At 40.3% G+C, this 13,744-nt stretch overlaps 1 protein-coding gene across 1 annotated transcript; it reads right to left on the bottom strand.

Moving 5' to 3' along the window:
- Positions 1–126: 126 nt before the first annotated feature.
- Positions 127–10,463, bottom strand: sike1 (suppressor of IKBKE 1). The gene is made up of 5 exons (XM_084333727.1): positions 10,040–10,463; positions 7,220–7,325; positions 6,637–6,779; positions 2,733–2,846; positions 127–1,495 (listed from the first exon to the last, which is right to left on the bottom strand). The coding sequence occupies exons 1-5, from the start codon at positions 10,196–10,198 to the stop codon at positions 1,361–1,363; spliced, it is 657 nt and encodes a 218-aa protein (XP_084189853.1). The 5' UTR covers positions 10,199–10,463; the 3' UTR covers positions 127–1,360.
- Between the last annotated feature and the right edge of the window lie 3,281 nt (positions 10,464–13,744).

Raw genomic sequence — 13,744 nt, 5'->3', positions numbered from 1 at the left:
TGCATTACAAACACAATCACATAATGCAAATGAAAAGTATTCAGAGCAAATAAGCTATTATTAGTCATATTATTAGTCTGGCTCGTCAAATCAATGCATCGACACAGTAAATTATTGTTTCTGAATTACATTTTATTTGACACAAATCAATATATTGTCATTAAGTCAATACAGCACATTTACTTGATTAACGAGTGATTTCCTGAGATGACCATACAATTATTATGTATAAGATACATAAGATATGTACAAGTAACAATGTGTATTACGCTGTGAAACTTGATTACCCTGCATCCAAATCTGAAAAGTCGAAAATGGTGCTACACACATTATGAAAGTACTTTACATGGTAAATGTGTTACATGTGAATTCTACAAACAGATTTTGACAAAACGTATCAAACACTTAAAAGTGGTAGACAATAATTACATACAAACAACCCACTGTCACTCTGCAACAGGCCAAGTGAGAAGGACAAACTTGTGTTAAACAGCCAAAAAGTGATGTTGTGATTGATGATAAGGCTTGCATTGGAGACACAACTTTGTTAACGATGCAGACTCAAGAGTTCAGTTGTCATTGGACTTCTTGTGAATTTACAGCAAGGATGATTACGAGCATTTTACACATTTCAAGTGCGTGTGAACAGCAGAGGGACACAAGAGGTAGGAAGTGTGCCCTTAAAAGCAAATGTGGTTCTTTGGCGAAAAACTAAAATTCACCCTCACCTGATCCAATAAACACATTCTTTCCCATTAAAAGAAAAACATATTTTCTCATGTATGTTGTACAGTGTTTTAGCTCCTGTTATAATGTCTTAGAAGTGGTAACTAACACAACTCAACACAAGGCATGGCCTATCTGGGACACATTCAAACCTGTATTGCAGTATACAATTTTTTGTATATATATATATATATACACACACCGTAAAACTTGAATTAATAGCTCTGGCTTTTATTTGCTTCAATCACTGAACTCACAGCGCCTTAATTTGAGACAGGCGTCTATTTGAAGTTTTACTGTATGTATGCGTGTGTGTGTGTGTGTATATATATATACATACTGTATATATTATGTATACACGTATTACATATACTTTTTATTATTATTATTCATTCAATTACATCTGAATTTGAGCTACGTGGAAACTTACAACAGCCACCTTCCATCCAGGCAGGTCTGCATGTAAATGCTTGAAATTGCAAAAACATATCGCCATGCCGACTGGATTGTATCCCAACCTATGTAAAGTGAAGGAACATGAGGAGATGAGGATGTAATCAAACTCTGTCTCGTCTCCCCAAGGGACCTGACCTTGCCCCCCCCCCCAACCACATTATCATCATCACCACCATCTTCACTCCTTGGACCCATTCTGAGGTGGTTCTCCTTGTGCTACTCCTGCTGCTGTGGGCTGGGCGGGTTCCTCCTTCAGCAACTTGACAGAGTTCTTGCTGATGACCAGGAGGTCTCGTAGCTCCTTGTTCTCAATCTGAAAACAAACAGACAGGGAAAAAGGAGATATCCATCACCTCTAAAAACATAATGACACTGGTGTTTGCAAAAACTATTATTAGCGTGAAAGTGAATTTCAGTTTTAGGGGTGTTAGGAAAGTGTAATGCATCAGTATGAAGGTGGAACTCTGACATGTATGTACACATGTATAGAAATGCATTAAAACAAATCAAACTGAGGTGAAAAATGTATGATGCATTGAATCATGGCTAAAATAATCAAAATCAGTTGTTGCAGAATGTTAAATCAGCAAAGCTGCAACAGCTTTTCTGACCACTAGATGGCAGCAAGTCACCACTGTAATTATTATTATTATTATTATTATTTAAATACCTCATCACTATAAACATAAATCTGCCTTATTGGCACAATCCTGTTCTAATGAAGAGATTCATTAAAACAATTGTATTTGTGCATCATGGATTACAAGATTTTAACTACAATATCTACAACTTTCTCAAGCAAACATAATACTATTCCGACAACACAATATTGACGTAATTAAAATCTTTGACATTTTTCTTTTTAAATGCATAGGTTTATAAAATAGGCAAAGCTAAACCACGGGCCGGGTTGTCAACAAATAAATTACAACAAACAAAGAACAACAGACTGGCCGCTGGTCACTTTTGGCAAATATTCAATGCATCCTTAATTCACACAGTTAATGAAATAAACATAATGAAATAAACATAATGCATTATTTCTATGATACATTTTACAAATCAATGCAGTTGGGATTTACACATTCACATTAGTGCATTGTACACTTGCATATCAACTCCGTTTCAAAATACTGAGCAATGAATGAATGAGGGGTGACAGTGGCTCAGGAGGTAGAGCAGTCGTCTGGCAATCTGGAGGTTCCCGGTTCGATTCCTGCTCCTCCCGGGCAGCGTGTCGATGTGTCCTTGAGCAAGACACTTAACCCCTAATTGCTCCCGATGAGCAGGTTGGCACCTTCCATGGTTGCCTCCGCCGTTGGTGTGTGAATGTGTGAGTGAATAGGTAAAAATGTGAGTAACAAATTGTAAAGCGCTTTGGATAAAAGCGCTATATAAAAAATCAGCCATGAATGAATGAGGTAACAATGTTTTATCCAAAAGGTTGTGCTGCAATTTCAGTATTTATTCAGTCTGGCTCTGAGACAGACAGATTGTTATCTGTGATGGAAGCGACCATTATGTAACTATTATTAAAAACATATGTTTACCTCTAGCTGAGCGAGCCTCTCTCGGACAGAGCAGTAGTGTTGATCATCCACCTTGACGGCTCTTCTCATCACTTGGCCCATCTCACATATCCTCTCCACCTGGCTCTGTACTTCCTGTATGGGAGGAATAGAATAGAAATCCTTTATTTATCCAGAGGGAAATTCAGCACTACATATCGCTCACAGTAAACATTTAGATTACAAAAGTCACGAATAAGAATAAAAATAAGAATAGAGAATAAAATACGGTCCGGGATATACATTCTGGTATGTATATATACATTCTAAAATATAAAATGTACAGCCAGAAATATACAGTAATAAGTGTAAAATTGTAAAGTTGATTTAAAAGTAAAGGTCCAGGAAGATTATGGCTGACTACTGTCACCCTGTGCTCAGTGATGCAGTGAGGCACAGTGATGCGTTATAAAGTCTTATAGCCGTCGGAATGAAGGACTTCCTGTGCCATTCAGTGTTGCATCTAGGGATGTCCCGATCCGATCACGTGATCGGGATCGGGGGCCGATCACATGATTATAATTTTTTTAAATTGTATTCAACAAACATGACCATGTTCACGTCTTAAACTCATACTGAGGCCTTAGTTTTGGAAGTTAGTTAGTTTGGAAGCATTTTAAAATTGAAACCGAAGCCAGTCCAATAGCCAGTTGCAATGTTTGCAAGGCGGACGTTCCGCGTGGAGGAAAGAACAGAGCTGCGTTCAACACGACCAATCTAATACGCCACCTGAGAAACAGCCACAAACAACAACAAAGGAATGGGGGAGGCGGCTGGTGCTTTGCCAAACGGCTGTATTGATTGCAATGCCTCGCTTGAATGAACGTTCGCCTGGATAACGTCAACATTCGCTTTGTGAGGATTATCGTCTGCGTTTCAGACCAAAATGGAGCAAATCATTACGTAAGTCGAACACTGTGAATGTATACTAATGTGCAAACAGATTGAAACTTTGAATATTTCTCGTATGAAGCACATTCTCAGGGGCTCAGGGTGAATGTAATGTGAGCCACCGCACTCGAGGGGCTATTGAGGCAACAGAGGGGCTTGTCTCGCTTCGGAGTTTCTGACAAAAATCCGTCAAATCGGTTACTAATGTAAAAGATCGGTTCGGGAAAGATCGGTATCGGCAGATGCTCAAAATCACATGATCAGGATCAGATCGGGAGCAAAAAAATGCGATCGGGACATCCATAGTTGCATCTAACACTGAACGTGCTCCTTCTATCAGCCAAGTCCATGGGTAGTGGATGGGAGGGGTTGTCCATGATGGCGTGGAGCTTAGCAAGGCTCCTCCTCTCTGACACCACCACTAGAGTCCAGCTCCACCCCTAACACGTTACTGGCCTTCATGACCAGATTTTCCAGCCCGTTTGTGTCCCCCGCTTAGTCCACTGCCCCAGCAGGTCACAGCGTACAAGAAGGTGCCCACCACCACCGACTCATGGAACATCCTCAACATCCTTGTACAGACGTTGAAGGATCTCAGCCTTCTGAGGAAGTAGAGTCAGCTCTGGCCCTTCTTGTAGAGTGCCTCTGCGTGTTTTGACCCGTTCAGTTTGTTGTCGATGTGGACTCCGAGGTATTTGTAGTCCTCAACCATGTCCATGTCGACCCCCCTGATGGAAACAGGGGTCACATATGTACTCCTCCTCCTCCTCCCCAGATCCACAGCCAGTTTCCTGGTCTTCGTCACATTTAGCTGGAGCCTGGAGGTGGTTGTTTTCACACCAGTGCCCGGTATTCCTCCTCATCACCGTCCTTTATACATCCTACTATCGCAGAGTAGAAAACCTCTGAAGGTGGCAGGACTCTGGCCGATAGTGGAAGTCGTTGTGTCAACAACCCAGGACACCAGGGGGGCCTCTACCTGCATCACCTCCAACTTATCACCCAGCAACCCAGGCCGTATGGTATCAAAAGCACTGGAGAAGTTTAAAAAAAAAAAAAAAAAAAAAAAAAAAAACATGACTCTCACAGTGCTCGCAGGCTTGTCTATGTGGACTGAGGAGATGGTTAATGTAGGGCTGGGCAATTAATAGTTTCAATGTCAATTACGATCTTGGCTTCCCATGATCATGAAAACAAGATAAATCTATTGTTTTGCTGCATGCCGTGTTGCTCTCATTTTGTCTAGTGTTGTAAATGCAGTGCACCCTTCCTTCACAGCGGTTCACGCTACAGTGTGTTTCTCCAGTTATTTTTAAACATCTTTGGTAACTGAGATGGCAGCCTTTGGTCAAGAAGAAAGGTAACAAATTCCGTTGTCATCATATGAGGTTCTCAAATCAATGAGTAATATAATCTTGGTTAATAATTGTGATTTCAATATCAATTAAAATAATCATGATTATGATTTTTGCTATAATCGAGCAGCCCTAGGTTAAGGGTTGAATGAATCACATCAACATAACATACCACTTAGGCACTTTGGACAAAAGGTCCACTAACAGCACCATGCGTTCATACATTCTTAGCTTGGGTGGCCACAGTGGCGACTGAACCCCTATTCCTGGCAGTGTTAGTATCATGCTTTACCCATTGAGCTACAGAGAACCACATCAACAATATAACATGAACTAATGTGCACATGTGAATTGAGGTAATCCACTTCATTGGACATTGTGGATTTCATTACATCCCATGTATGCAGTGGTGTACAGTGTTCAGTGTGTCCATGTTTCCATCCAGAGACATACAGTAAATTAGCAAGAATTCACAACCATCCATGCCATGCATTGTGTTTCCCACAAGAAAATAGCTGATAATTTTTTCAGGAAATAACTATTTCAGCTTGGGGAAAGAAAACGTGAAAAACAACTAATCGACAAACTAAATCGTAGTGACTAACAAGACCAAATCAACCCACTAATCAACTAAGACGGATCAGTCCTACCTAATACACATAGTCCTACTGGCCACTGAGAGGGGTCAGTCCTACCTAGTACACATTGTCCTACTGACCACTGAGAGGAGGGGTCAGCCCTACCTAGTACTAGAACTGTGAATCTTCACTGGCCTCACGATTCGATTACGATTCAGCTGTCCACGATTCGATTAGATTCTATTCGATTCTACGATGCAGCTCAATAATATATTACGTCCTCAATTTTATAATCTATATTACTGCACATGGCTACTTTTTCATCAATTAATACAAGCAGTCAGATAAATTAACTTTGATTTAGAAAGTTCTTAAATCAGAATGTCAAAATAAATGTCTTTACTAGTGTTGCATGATACTAGAAAGGTATCTCGATACCCAGTTGTTAAAAACGGTTCAATACTCTTTTTAGTAGTATCAGTATCAATACTTTTAGAATAGCCTGGTCCTGTATTTTCTATGAGTTGAGTGGATGCATGACCAGAGCACAAGCTTTAATAATAATAATAATAATAATAATAATAATAATAATAATAATAATAATAATAATAATAATAATAATAATAATAATAATAATAATAATATATTTGATTTGTAGGGTGCTTTATAGTTGTGGAGCAAATCCCAAAGTGCTACATTGTAAAAGAACATAAAAGCTAGCAAGAGACAAAAAAATATATATATATTCTTTTAAAATTTTTAATAATGTATTATGTTATGTCACTGCACCGATGCAGAATCGTCCATGTGCGCATCGCGATGCATCTTAGAATCGAGAAATGTCCCTGTAAGGTCAGAAAATGAGGGGTGTGAAAATGTATGACATTGGTAGCCTAGACGTTAGATAAGCAAGCCTGTGGCCAGCAGGTCCCTAGTTTAAATAATCCCTGGACCGGCAGGAAAATAAACACTCTCCCCTTCCTTCCAAGGCAATTCATCCCAAACTGAGATGTTGGTTGGAAATTCAGAATCTCCTAGATTTAAATAAATAAAAACATGCACCATTGCATGGTCCTCATGGAGGCTGAGCACAGGCTTGGTGTCCAGCTCCTTCTTTCCCATCATGAGCTGCAGCATCTGCTTACGGTAGCGGCCCATGATCAACTCCAGCGCATATTGGTGTTCCTCCAGAGACAACCATAGTTCTGCAGGGGAGATGAACATACTACATGTCAGGACTGGGACAAGCACGGATATGGAGTGCAAGAGAACTGTTGACATCATCAATTACGAGTATCAGAAGAATTTCCCAATACTAACATCTGATACCAAGGGCCATGTGCAACATAGCAGCAAAAATCTAAGTAAAGCAATCTGATATTCTGTATTTTTCACACATAGAAGCATGTCAGACACTCTAAGGCAGAAATGGATTATAATATTTCCATATCACCCCAAACTAATGGTCTTTGTCTATGCTGTTCAGTAAAGGTGATGGATCCGATCCGTCCTTGACAACACTTAAAACATTAGAACTCCAGAATCGATATTGGCATTGAAAAGGTGGTATCGGAGTGGCCCTAGTATCACACCCATTAACAAGGAATTCTACATTAGTAGCTATAAGGAGGGAATGGTTCTTTACCTTTATTCTCCTGCTGTAGCTCCTTGATCTGGGTGTTCTCCTGCGTCAGGAGGACATGAGGCTTGTACTTTGTCAGCTCATGAATCTCAGAATTCTCCTCCACATACTGTGTAAGTCAAATGGATCTTATCAATACTGGGTCAAACATTAACCCTTTACCGGTCACTTCTTGAAATACCTGGAAATTCACAATTTCAACTCTAGAATGTTATTTTGGTGCTATTTCAAAAGTTATCTACAATTTTGAAGAAAAAAAAAAAAAAAAAAAAGATTTCCCCCTGTAAATTAAGGTTAACCGAAGTGTCCGTGAACAGGCCCTCGACCGGTACCCTAAAAATGTGGGGGCTATGGGGCATATTTTTCCTTAGGGGGCATATCTATGAAACTTGGCAGGCTGATTCATAACATAAAATAAATAATAAAATGTATTGGGAGTTTTCTTGAATTTGCGTTGCCATGGCAACAGTAGCCGAAAAAGGCCCAAAGAAGAATAGCGGACAAAACTATATAACTACACGGTACTACATGGTACTACATGATACTACATGGTATTACAGGGTAATAAATGGTACTACAGGGTACTACAGGGTAATACATGGTACTACATGGTACTACAGTCACAGGGTAATACAGGGTACTACATGGCACTACAGGGTACTACATGGCAATACATGGTACTACAGGGTACATGGCAATACAGGGTACTACATGGCACTACAGGGTACTACATGGTAGAAGTAATACCCTAAGTGTGACTGACTAGATCATAGGTGTCAAACTCACGGCCCGCGGGCCAAATCCGGCCCGCCACGTCATTTGATGTGGCCCCCCAAGAGCTCAGGTAAAAAAAAAAAAAAAAAAAAAAAAAAAAACGTTTTTTTTTTTTTTTACATTAATATTGGGTTAAAAAATACCAGTGTTAAAATAATTGTGGGTTAATGCGTTAATAAAGCTTTAACTTTGACAGCCTTAGTTATTACACATTCTTACACATACATGTATGTTGAACATCTGAGGTAACAAAGGAAAAAAGCCAAAAGCACTTACTCCTCAGACATTCTTTGACAATTTTACAGCCCAAAATACAAAAACGATCCAGGCGGAATAGGTAACAAAGGGTTGAAGAAATATTGTCTGAACTGTCAGATGCAAACTGGCTGTGTGACATAACCGAGCATCTCGCTCAATTGAATAAGAAGCTGTAGGGACGCAAACAAGTCCCACCCAAAACTTGACCAATATAGTTGTGAACTGAGACAACCCTTATTTTGTTATTTTTGAGTACAGTTACAGTTGTGTGTTCATGCAGACACATAATAGCAATTTCATTACGAATTGAAAATGGGGGACCCTGATGTAAACAAGTCGAAAGTCTTTCTCTGGTCTGCATCCCCTTAACAATTGTGTGTATTGAGCTGTACTGTACTGTACCCATTCTGCAATCTGTTAATTAAAGTTAATTAAACTATCTTCCATTAGTTGGATGTATGGCCTCTGCAAGGTTGTGTGCAGCCATTTGTTTTTGTAACGTCTGCTACATCTGTCCCACGTGTTCTTTGCAGCTCACAGTTGTTAGTTCTGCCCCTCTTGACTGTGACAAAAAGGTTTTGAACAAACTTAATGTCATAGCTTGTATTTGATGATATTCTTCTTTGTTATTTACTTGAATGGTTTGATCATTGATTGGTGGAGTAATATGGGGTTCTGATAAACTAAAATTATTTGTTAAAATAACATAAGCTAACATATATTTTTACATTTATGCAAATGAATATGCAATATGTATAACTTGAATAAGTAATAAATACAGAAACACCATGTTTAACAATATGTAAATGTGTAGCTACATTTATTTTACATTACATTAACATTTATACGGTCTTTGGCCCTTTGAGGGCAACCATAATGCTGATGTGGCCCTCTGTGAAAATGAGTTTGACACCCCTGGACTAGATGAATCGGGGATATGTCTAAAAATGGACACTATGTCACTTCACCTGAAGGGGCATATGACCGTTTATGGCTTCACCACTTTTTAGCTAACAACAAATCCTGATTTCACTAATCATATGCAAAAAACACCTATCCCATCCTTTACAATGATTGTTCAACTGCAAAAATGAGTTAATGTTATCAATTCACCATGAATTGTTGAGGAAATAATGGATTTTGAAGAGTAGAAGCAGGTGCAAAAATTTGCATTTTTTGCTGTGGTGAAAAGAAGGAAGTTGCAGATCCCCAGGGTCTATCCTGATTGGTCAGATGGGATGGTGACAATATCTGTGTCATAGCCTGACCTGTGCTGATTGGCTGGAAGAAGTTTTTTTTCGTAGATTAAAGACCCCCTCTCCCACCTGGCTAAATATATTGTATGGGGAAGTGGCCAAAAATGGTTACTTGGCCGGTAAAGGGTTAAACTAAACTGCTTGAAATTAAACAATAAGAAGACACACATTTCCCCCCAGCCAAATATATAGGCCTATGATTGTACAGGACTTTGTCTTGGTGACAATGCTGTGGGTTCTTGAGATAATGGAAGGAGATTAAGCAAGTGGAAGTTAATTGGGGAGGGGGGCTTCAACTATGCTGCTTGGCATGACACTAACAAATGCAATCATCATGTAACTTTCAATAATCAATACAATCATTTAGTATTTCAATAACCAAAATACAGGTGCATGGTGCTTTCGGTATACTGTTTTGTGACAAATCAGACGGGCTTCTATGTGGGCTTTCCCTTTAAAACAGTTTTTAAGTTCAATACACAGCGATCCGAGTGCACACAGGGACATGAAAAAATCACAACTCTTCGAGTGTTACCTTGTCTGGAAGGGCATTCCCCACCTCCTTCATGCTCTGCACTCTCTGACTCAGAGCCCCGGACTGCTCGATCAGCCCATCGGCGGCAGTGTCGTGCTCCTTCAGCCGCTCGAGAAGCGTGCGAGCATCGCCCAGGACCTTTTCTAAGGTGCAGGCCATTTGGCTGAAAGAAAACTTGTTTAAAAAAGCTAACAGAGCTAATTCACATCAGCTAACGCTATGTGAGAATACGAATGGCACGTTAACCCGACGTTAATTAACGTTACTTTTGCAGCCACAAATCTTTACTGCAAGTGATGCAAAATGGTCGGCCCGTGGAGATCAAGTATGCGTTTGCAGACGGTATAAAATGTATGTATGTGTTATATAATTAAACAGAAGTCAAGCTAATGTTGTATTAGCTATGGGGTCTATATGGAAACAATTTCCGTGACGCATAAGTTTGACATCACTTCCGTGATATGATCCTCCTTGGTTGAGCAACAGAGGGGTATATTCAAGATTAAAATGTTAACAAACAGACCAGTCTTTGTCTCAATCAATCACTCAGGAAATTGTAGGATTTCAGTACTACTGCAAACAATCACATTTTGTAATTACATGTTGTAATAATGATGGTTTTATTTGAAGTCTTAGGCTGAGTTTTACATTTGTTTATCATAGCCAGAACCCACCTCACCCCTGCCCACTTTGACAACCTAGGATGGCTTAGAGTAGACGACAGAGTACAGCAACTTGCAATGGGCCTGGTCTACAAGATACACTATACGACTAAGGTAAATCAAATCAAATCAAATTTATTTATAGGGCCCGACAACACACGTTAATGTCCCCATGGGCCGTACAGGTCTTCTTTAAACAAGTCAAGAAGACAACATAACAATAAGTCAAGAACAGAACAAGAACACAATAGGGTCCAAACATTTTTTAGATGAATGCAAATAAATGAAAGAATGCAAGCACTCCCAGACATACCCCACGCGAAGGTAAGGAAAAACTCACTAAAACCTAACAATAGGGAAAAAAGCTCCACAGGCGGTGTGGAGGAGAGAAACCTTAGAAGGGCCATTCAAGGGGGGATCTCCCTTCTTAGATGTTGGTGATAGTAGTGTTGCAGACGGACAGTTGGTAAGCATGCACTCATGTGTGTGGTGAAACACAGATGAGTGCATGCAATAGCAACTGTACATTTTGAAAGATTAAAGATAGAGTTGATAGCGGATCTATTTGAGGCACAGGGGCGGCGCAAAGAGGGTCACGTCCTCCCAGTCTTAGTCACGGGACATTCAACACTCCGGTCGTTGCTCAGGGACAGCCGGAGACAGGGAGATAGGGGGTGGCGCAGAGAGGGTCGCGGATCCATGTACATGTCAAAATACTTCCCAAAGGTCAGTGAATACCACAACCACTACACCAGAGGAAGCTCAACAAATCATGTTAAACCCAGATTCGGCTCAAACAAGGGACTAAACACGTTTCGCAATTATGCCACATCAATGTGGAACGCCCTACCCAAAGCTGTAAAGGAATGTGAATCCCTACCCACATTCAAAACCGCTCTTAAAGAGCACCTACGGGAGGCTGCAATTAGAAACTGGCCACCGTAAATGCCCAAACCCAACCCCCTCCAATGTACAATTCCCCCCCCCCTACCTAACCCCCACCCCACCTCCTCCAATGTACAGTTTCTTCCCCCTCAAATGTCTTTTTGTACTCATAAACAGTAGGCTACTGTATATTTGTAGATCTGGTATGTTATAAATGTCTAGATGCAACAGTACTGTCTACCTGTATGTCATTTATGTTATGATGAATTGAAAATGGGGGACCCCCAGACGTAAACAAGACGAAAGTCTTTCTCTGGTCTGCATCCCCTTAACAAGTGTGTGTATTGAGCTGTACTGTATTCATTGTACCCATTCTGCAATCTGTTAATACAAATTTCAATCAATCAATCTGTATGTCCCTAGGCCTATGTCATGCATGTTGTGTATGTCATAAATGTCACTATGAATTGAAAATGGGGGACCCTGATGTAAACAAAACGTCTTTCTCTGGTCTGCATCCCCTTAACAATTGTGTGTATTGAGCCGTACTGTATTGTACCCATTCTGCAATCTGTTAAATAAAGTTTTCATTCATTCATTCATTGTAGGTCCAGCATGACCATGCCACAGTATTTGCCCACGTCCACCTCTTGTTTGATGTGGTCGTTCAAATAGAGAAGGCATGTGTCAGTGGAGTGGGATGTTCTGAAGTCAGATTGGAATTCGTATATTAGATTTTTTTCCCACTAGCTACTTTTCGACCTGTTCGTACTCTTTTTTCCATGACTTTCGAGATGGAGGTAAAAATAGAAACAGGGCGGTAGTTGCCCGGGTCTAATTTGCTGCCTTTTTTGTCCAACGTTTTACCTACTCTACCACTGCATAGTAATTGGGCAGGTAATTTCAAAAGTGGTTACTGGCGGCCATGTTGTAAGAAATAGAACTACACAAACAGTGTGTGCGCAAGGTCTCTATTATCTATCGAGATCAAATAAAGGTTGAATGAATTAGATGTACGCCTATACGTTAAATACGTGTACATTGTCTATGAAATAGGCTAGCCTCTTTGTATGACCAAATTCACAGAAATACTCAACAACATGGCACCCATAAGAACCACCAGGGTTAAAAATCGCGCTGAGGCATGGATGCACACTGAAATACTGGCCGCTATGAAAACCAGAGACAAAAAATGCTTTGAACTTCATAAAAGTCAGACAAAGCTTTCCAAAAGCTCAAACAGTGAACTCCAAGCCCACGTGGTTGAACTAAAAATTCAAAGAAACAGACTAAGAAATGACGTAAACACCATGATCAGAACCGCAAAAAGAAATTTCATCAACGACAAAACTGAGGAAAACAAAAACAAACCCCGCGAACTTTGGAAATTACTCAATAATCAACTAGGCTGCAGTAAAAAACTTAAAACCAGATTCTCAAACATAAACATAAAGACGGACAACACGCTCATCACAGACAAGCTGGATGTAGCCAATTACTTAAACATCTTTTTCACAAACATAGCCACAACACTGGTAAATAATGCCCACTCAGGGCATTATGGGGTAGAACACATAGTAGCATACTACAAAAACCTAGGGGTCCACAAAGACGACTTCAAACTTGAAATGGTAACAACCGATGAGGTACTCAAAAAATTTAGCGCCCTCCAACCTAACAAGGCCACTGGCCATGACAACATCCCCTCCAAATTCCTCAGAGACGCAGCAGCCGCCATCACCCCAGTCATCACACACATAATAAACCTCTCTATAAAACAGGGGCACGTCCCCAAGGACTTCAAAATTGCGAGAGTGACCCCTCTGCACAAAAAGGGCAGCAAATTAGACCCAGGCAACTACCGCCCTGTTTCTATTCTTACCTCCATCTCGAAAAGTCATGGAGAAAATAGTCTACGAACAGGTCGAAAAGTACCTGGCGGAAAAAAATCTAATCTACGAATTCCAATCTGGCTTCAGAACGTCCCACTCCACTGACACATGCCTCCTCTATTTGAACGACCACATCAAACAAGAGGTGGACGCGGGCAAATACTGCGGCATGGTCATGCTGGACCTACAAAAGGCCTTCGACACTGTCAATCACTCCATTCTAATGGACAAGCTAAAAGCAATTGGTTTTGATAGCTTATCAGTGA

The sequence above is a fragment of the Notolepis coatsorum genome (assembly GCF_963971535.1).
Source record: "Notolepis coatsorum genome assembly, chromosome: 17".
In the NCBI taxonomy this organism is placed as follows: domain Eukaryota; kingdom Metazoa; phylum Chordata; class Actinopteri; order Aulopiformes; family Paralepididae; genus Notolepis; species Notolepis coatsorum.
Note: the sequence above shows the minus strand (reverse complement) of the source record. Positions and strands in the feature narration are given on the sequence as shown.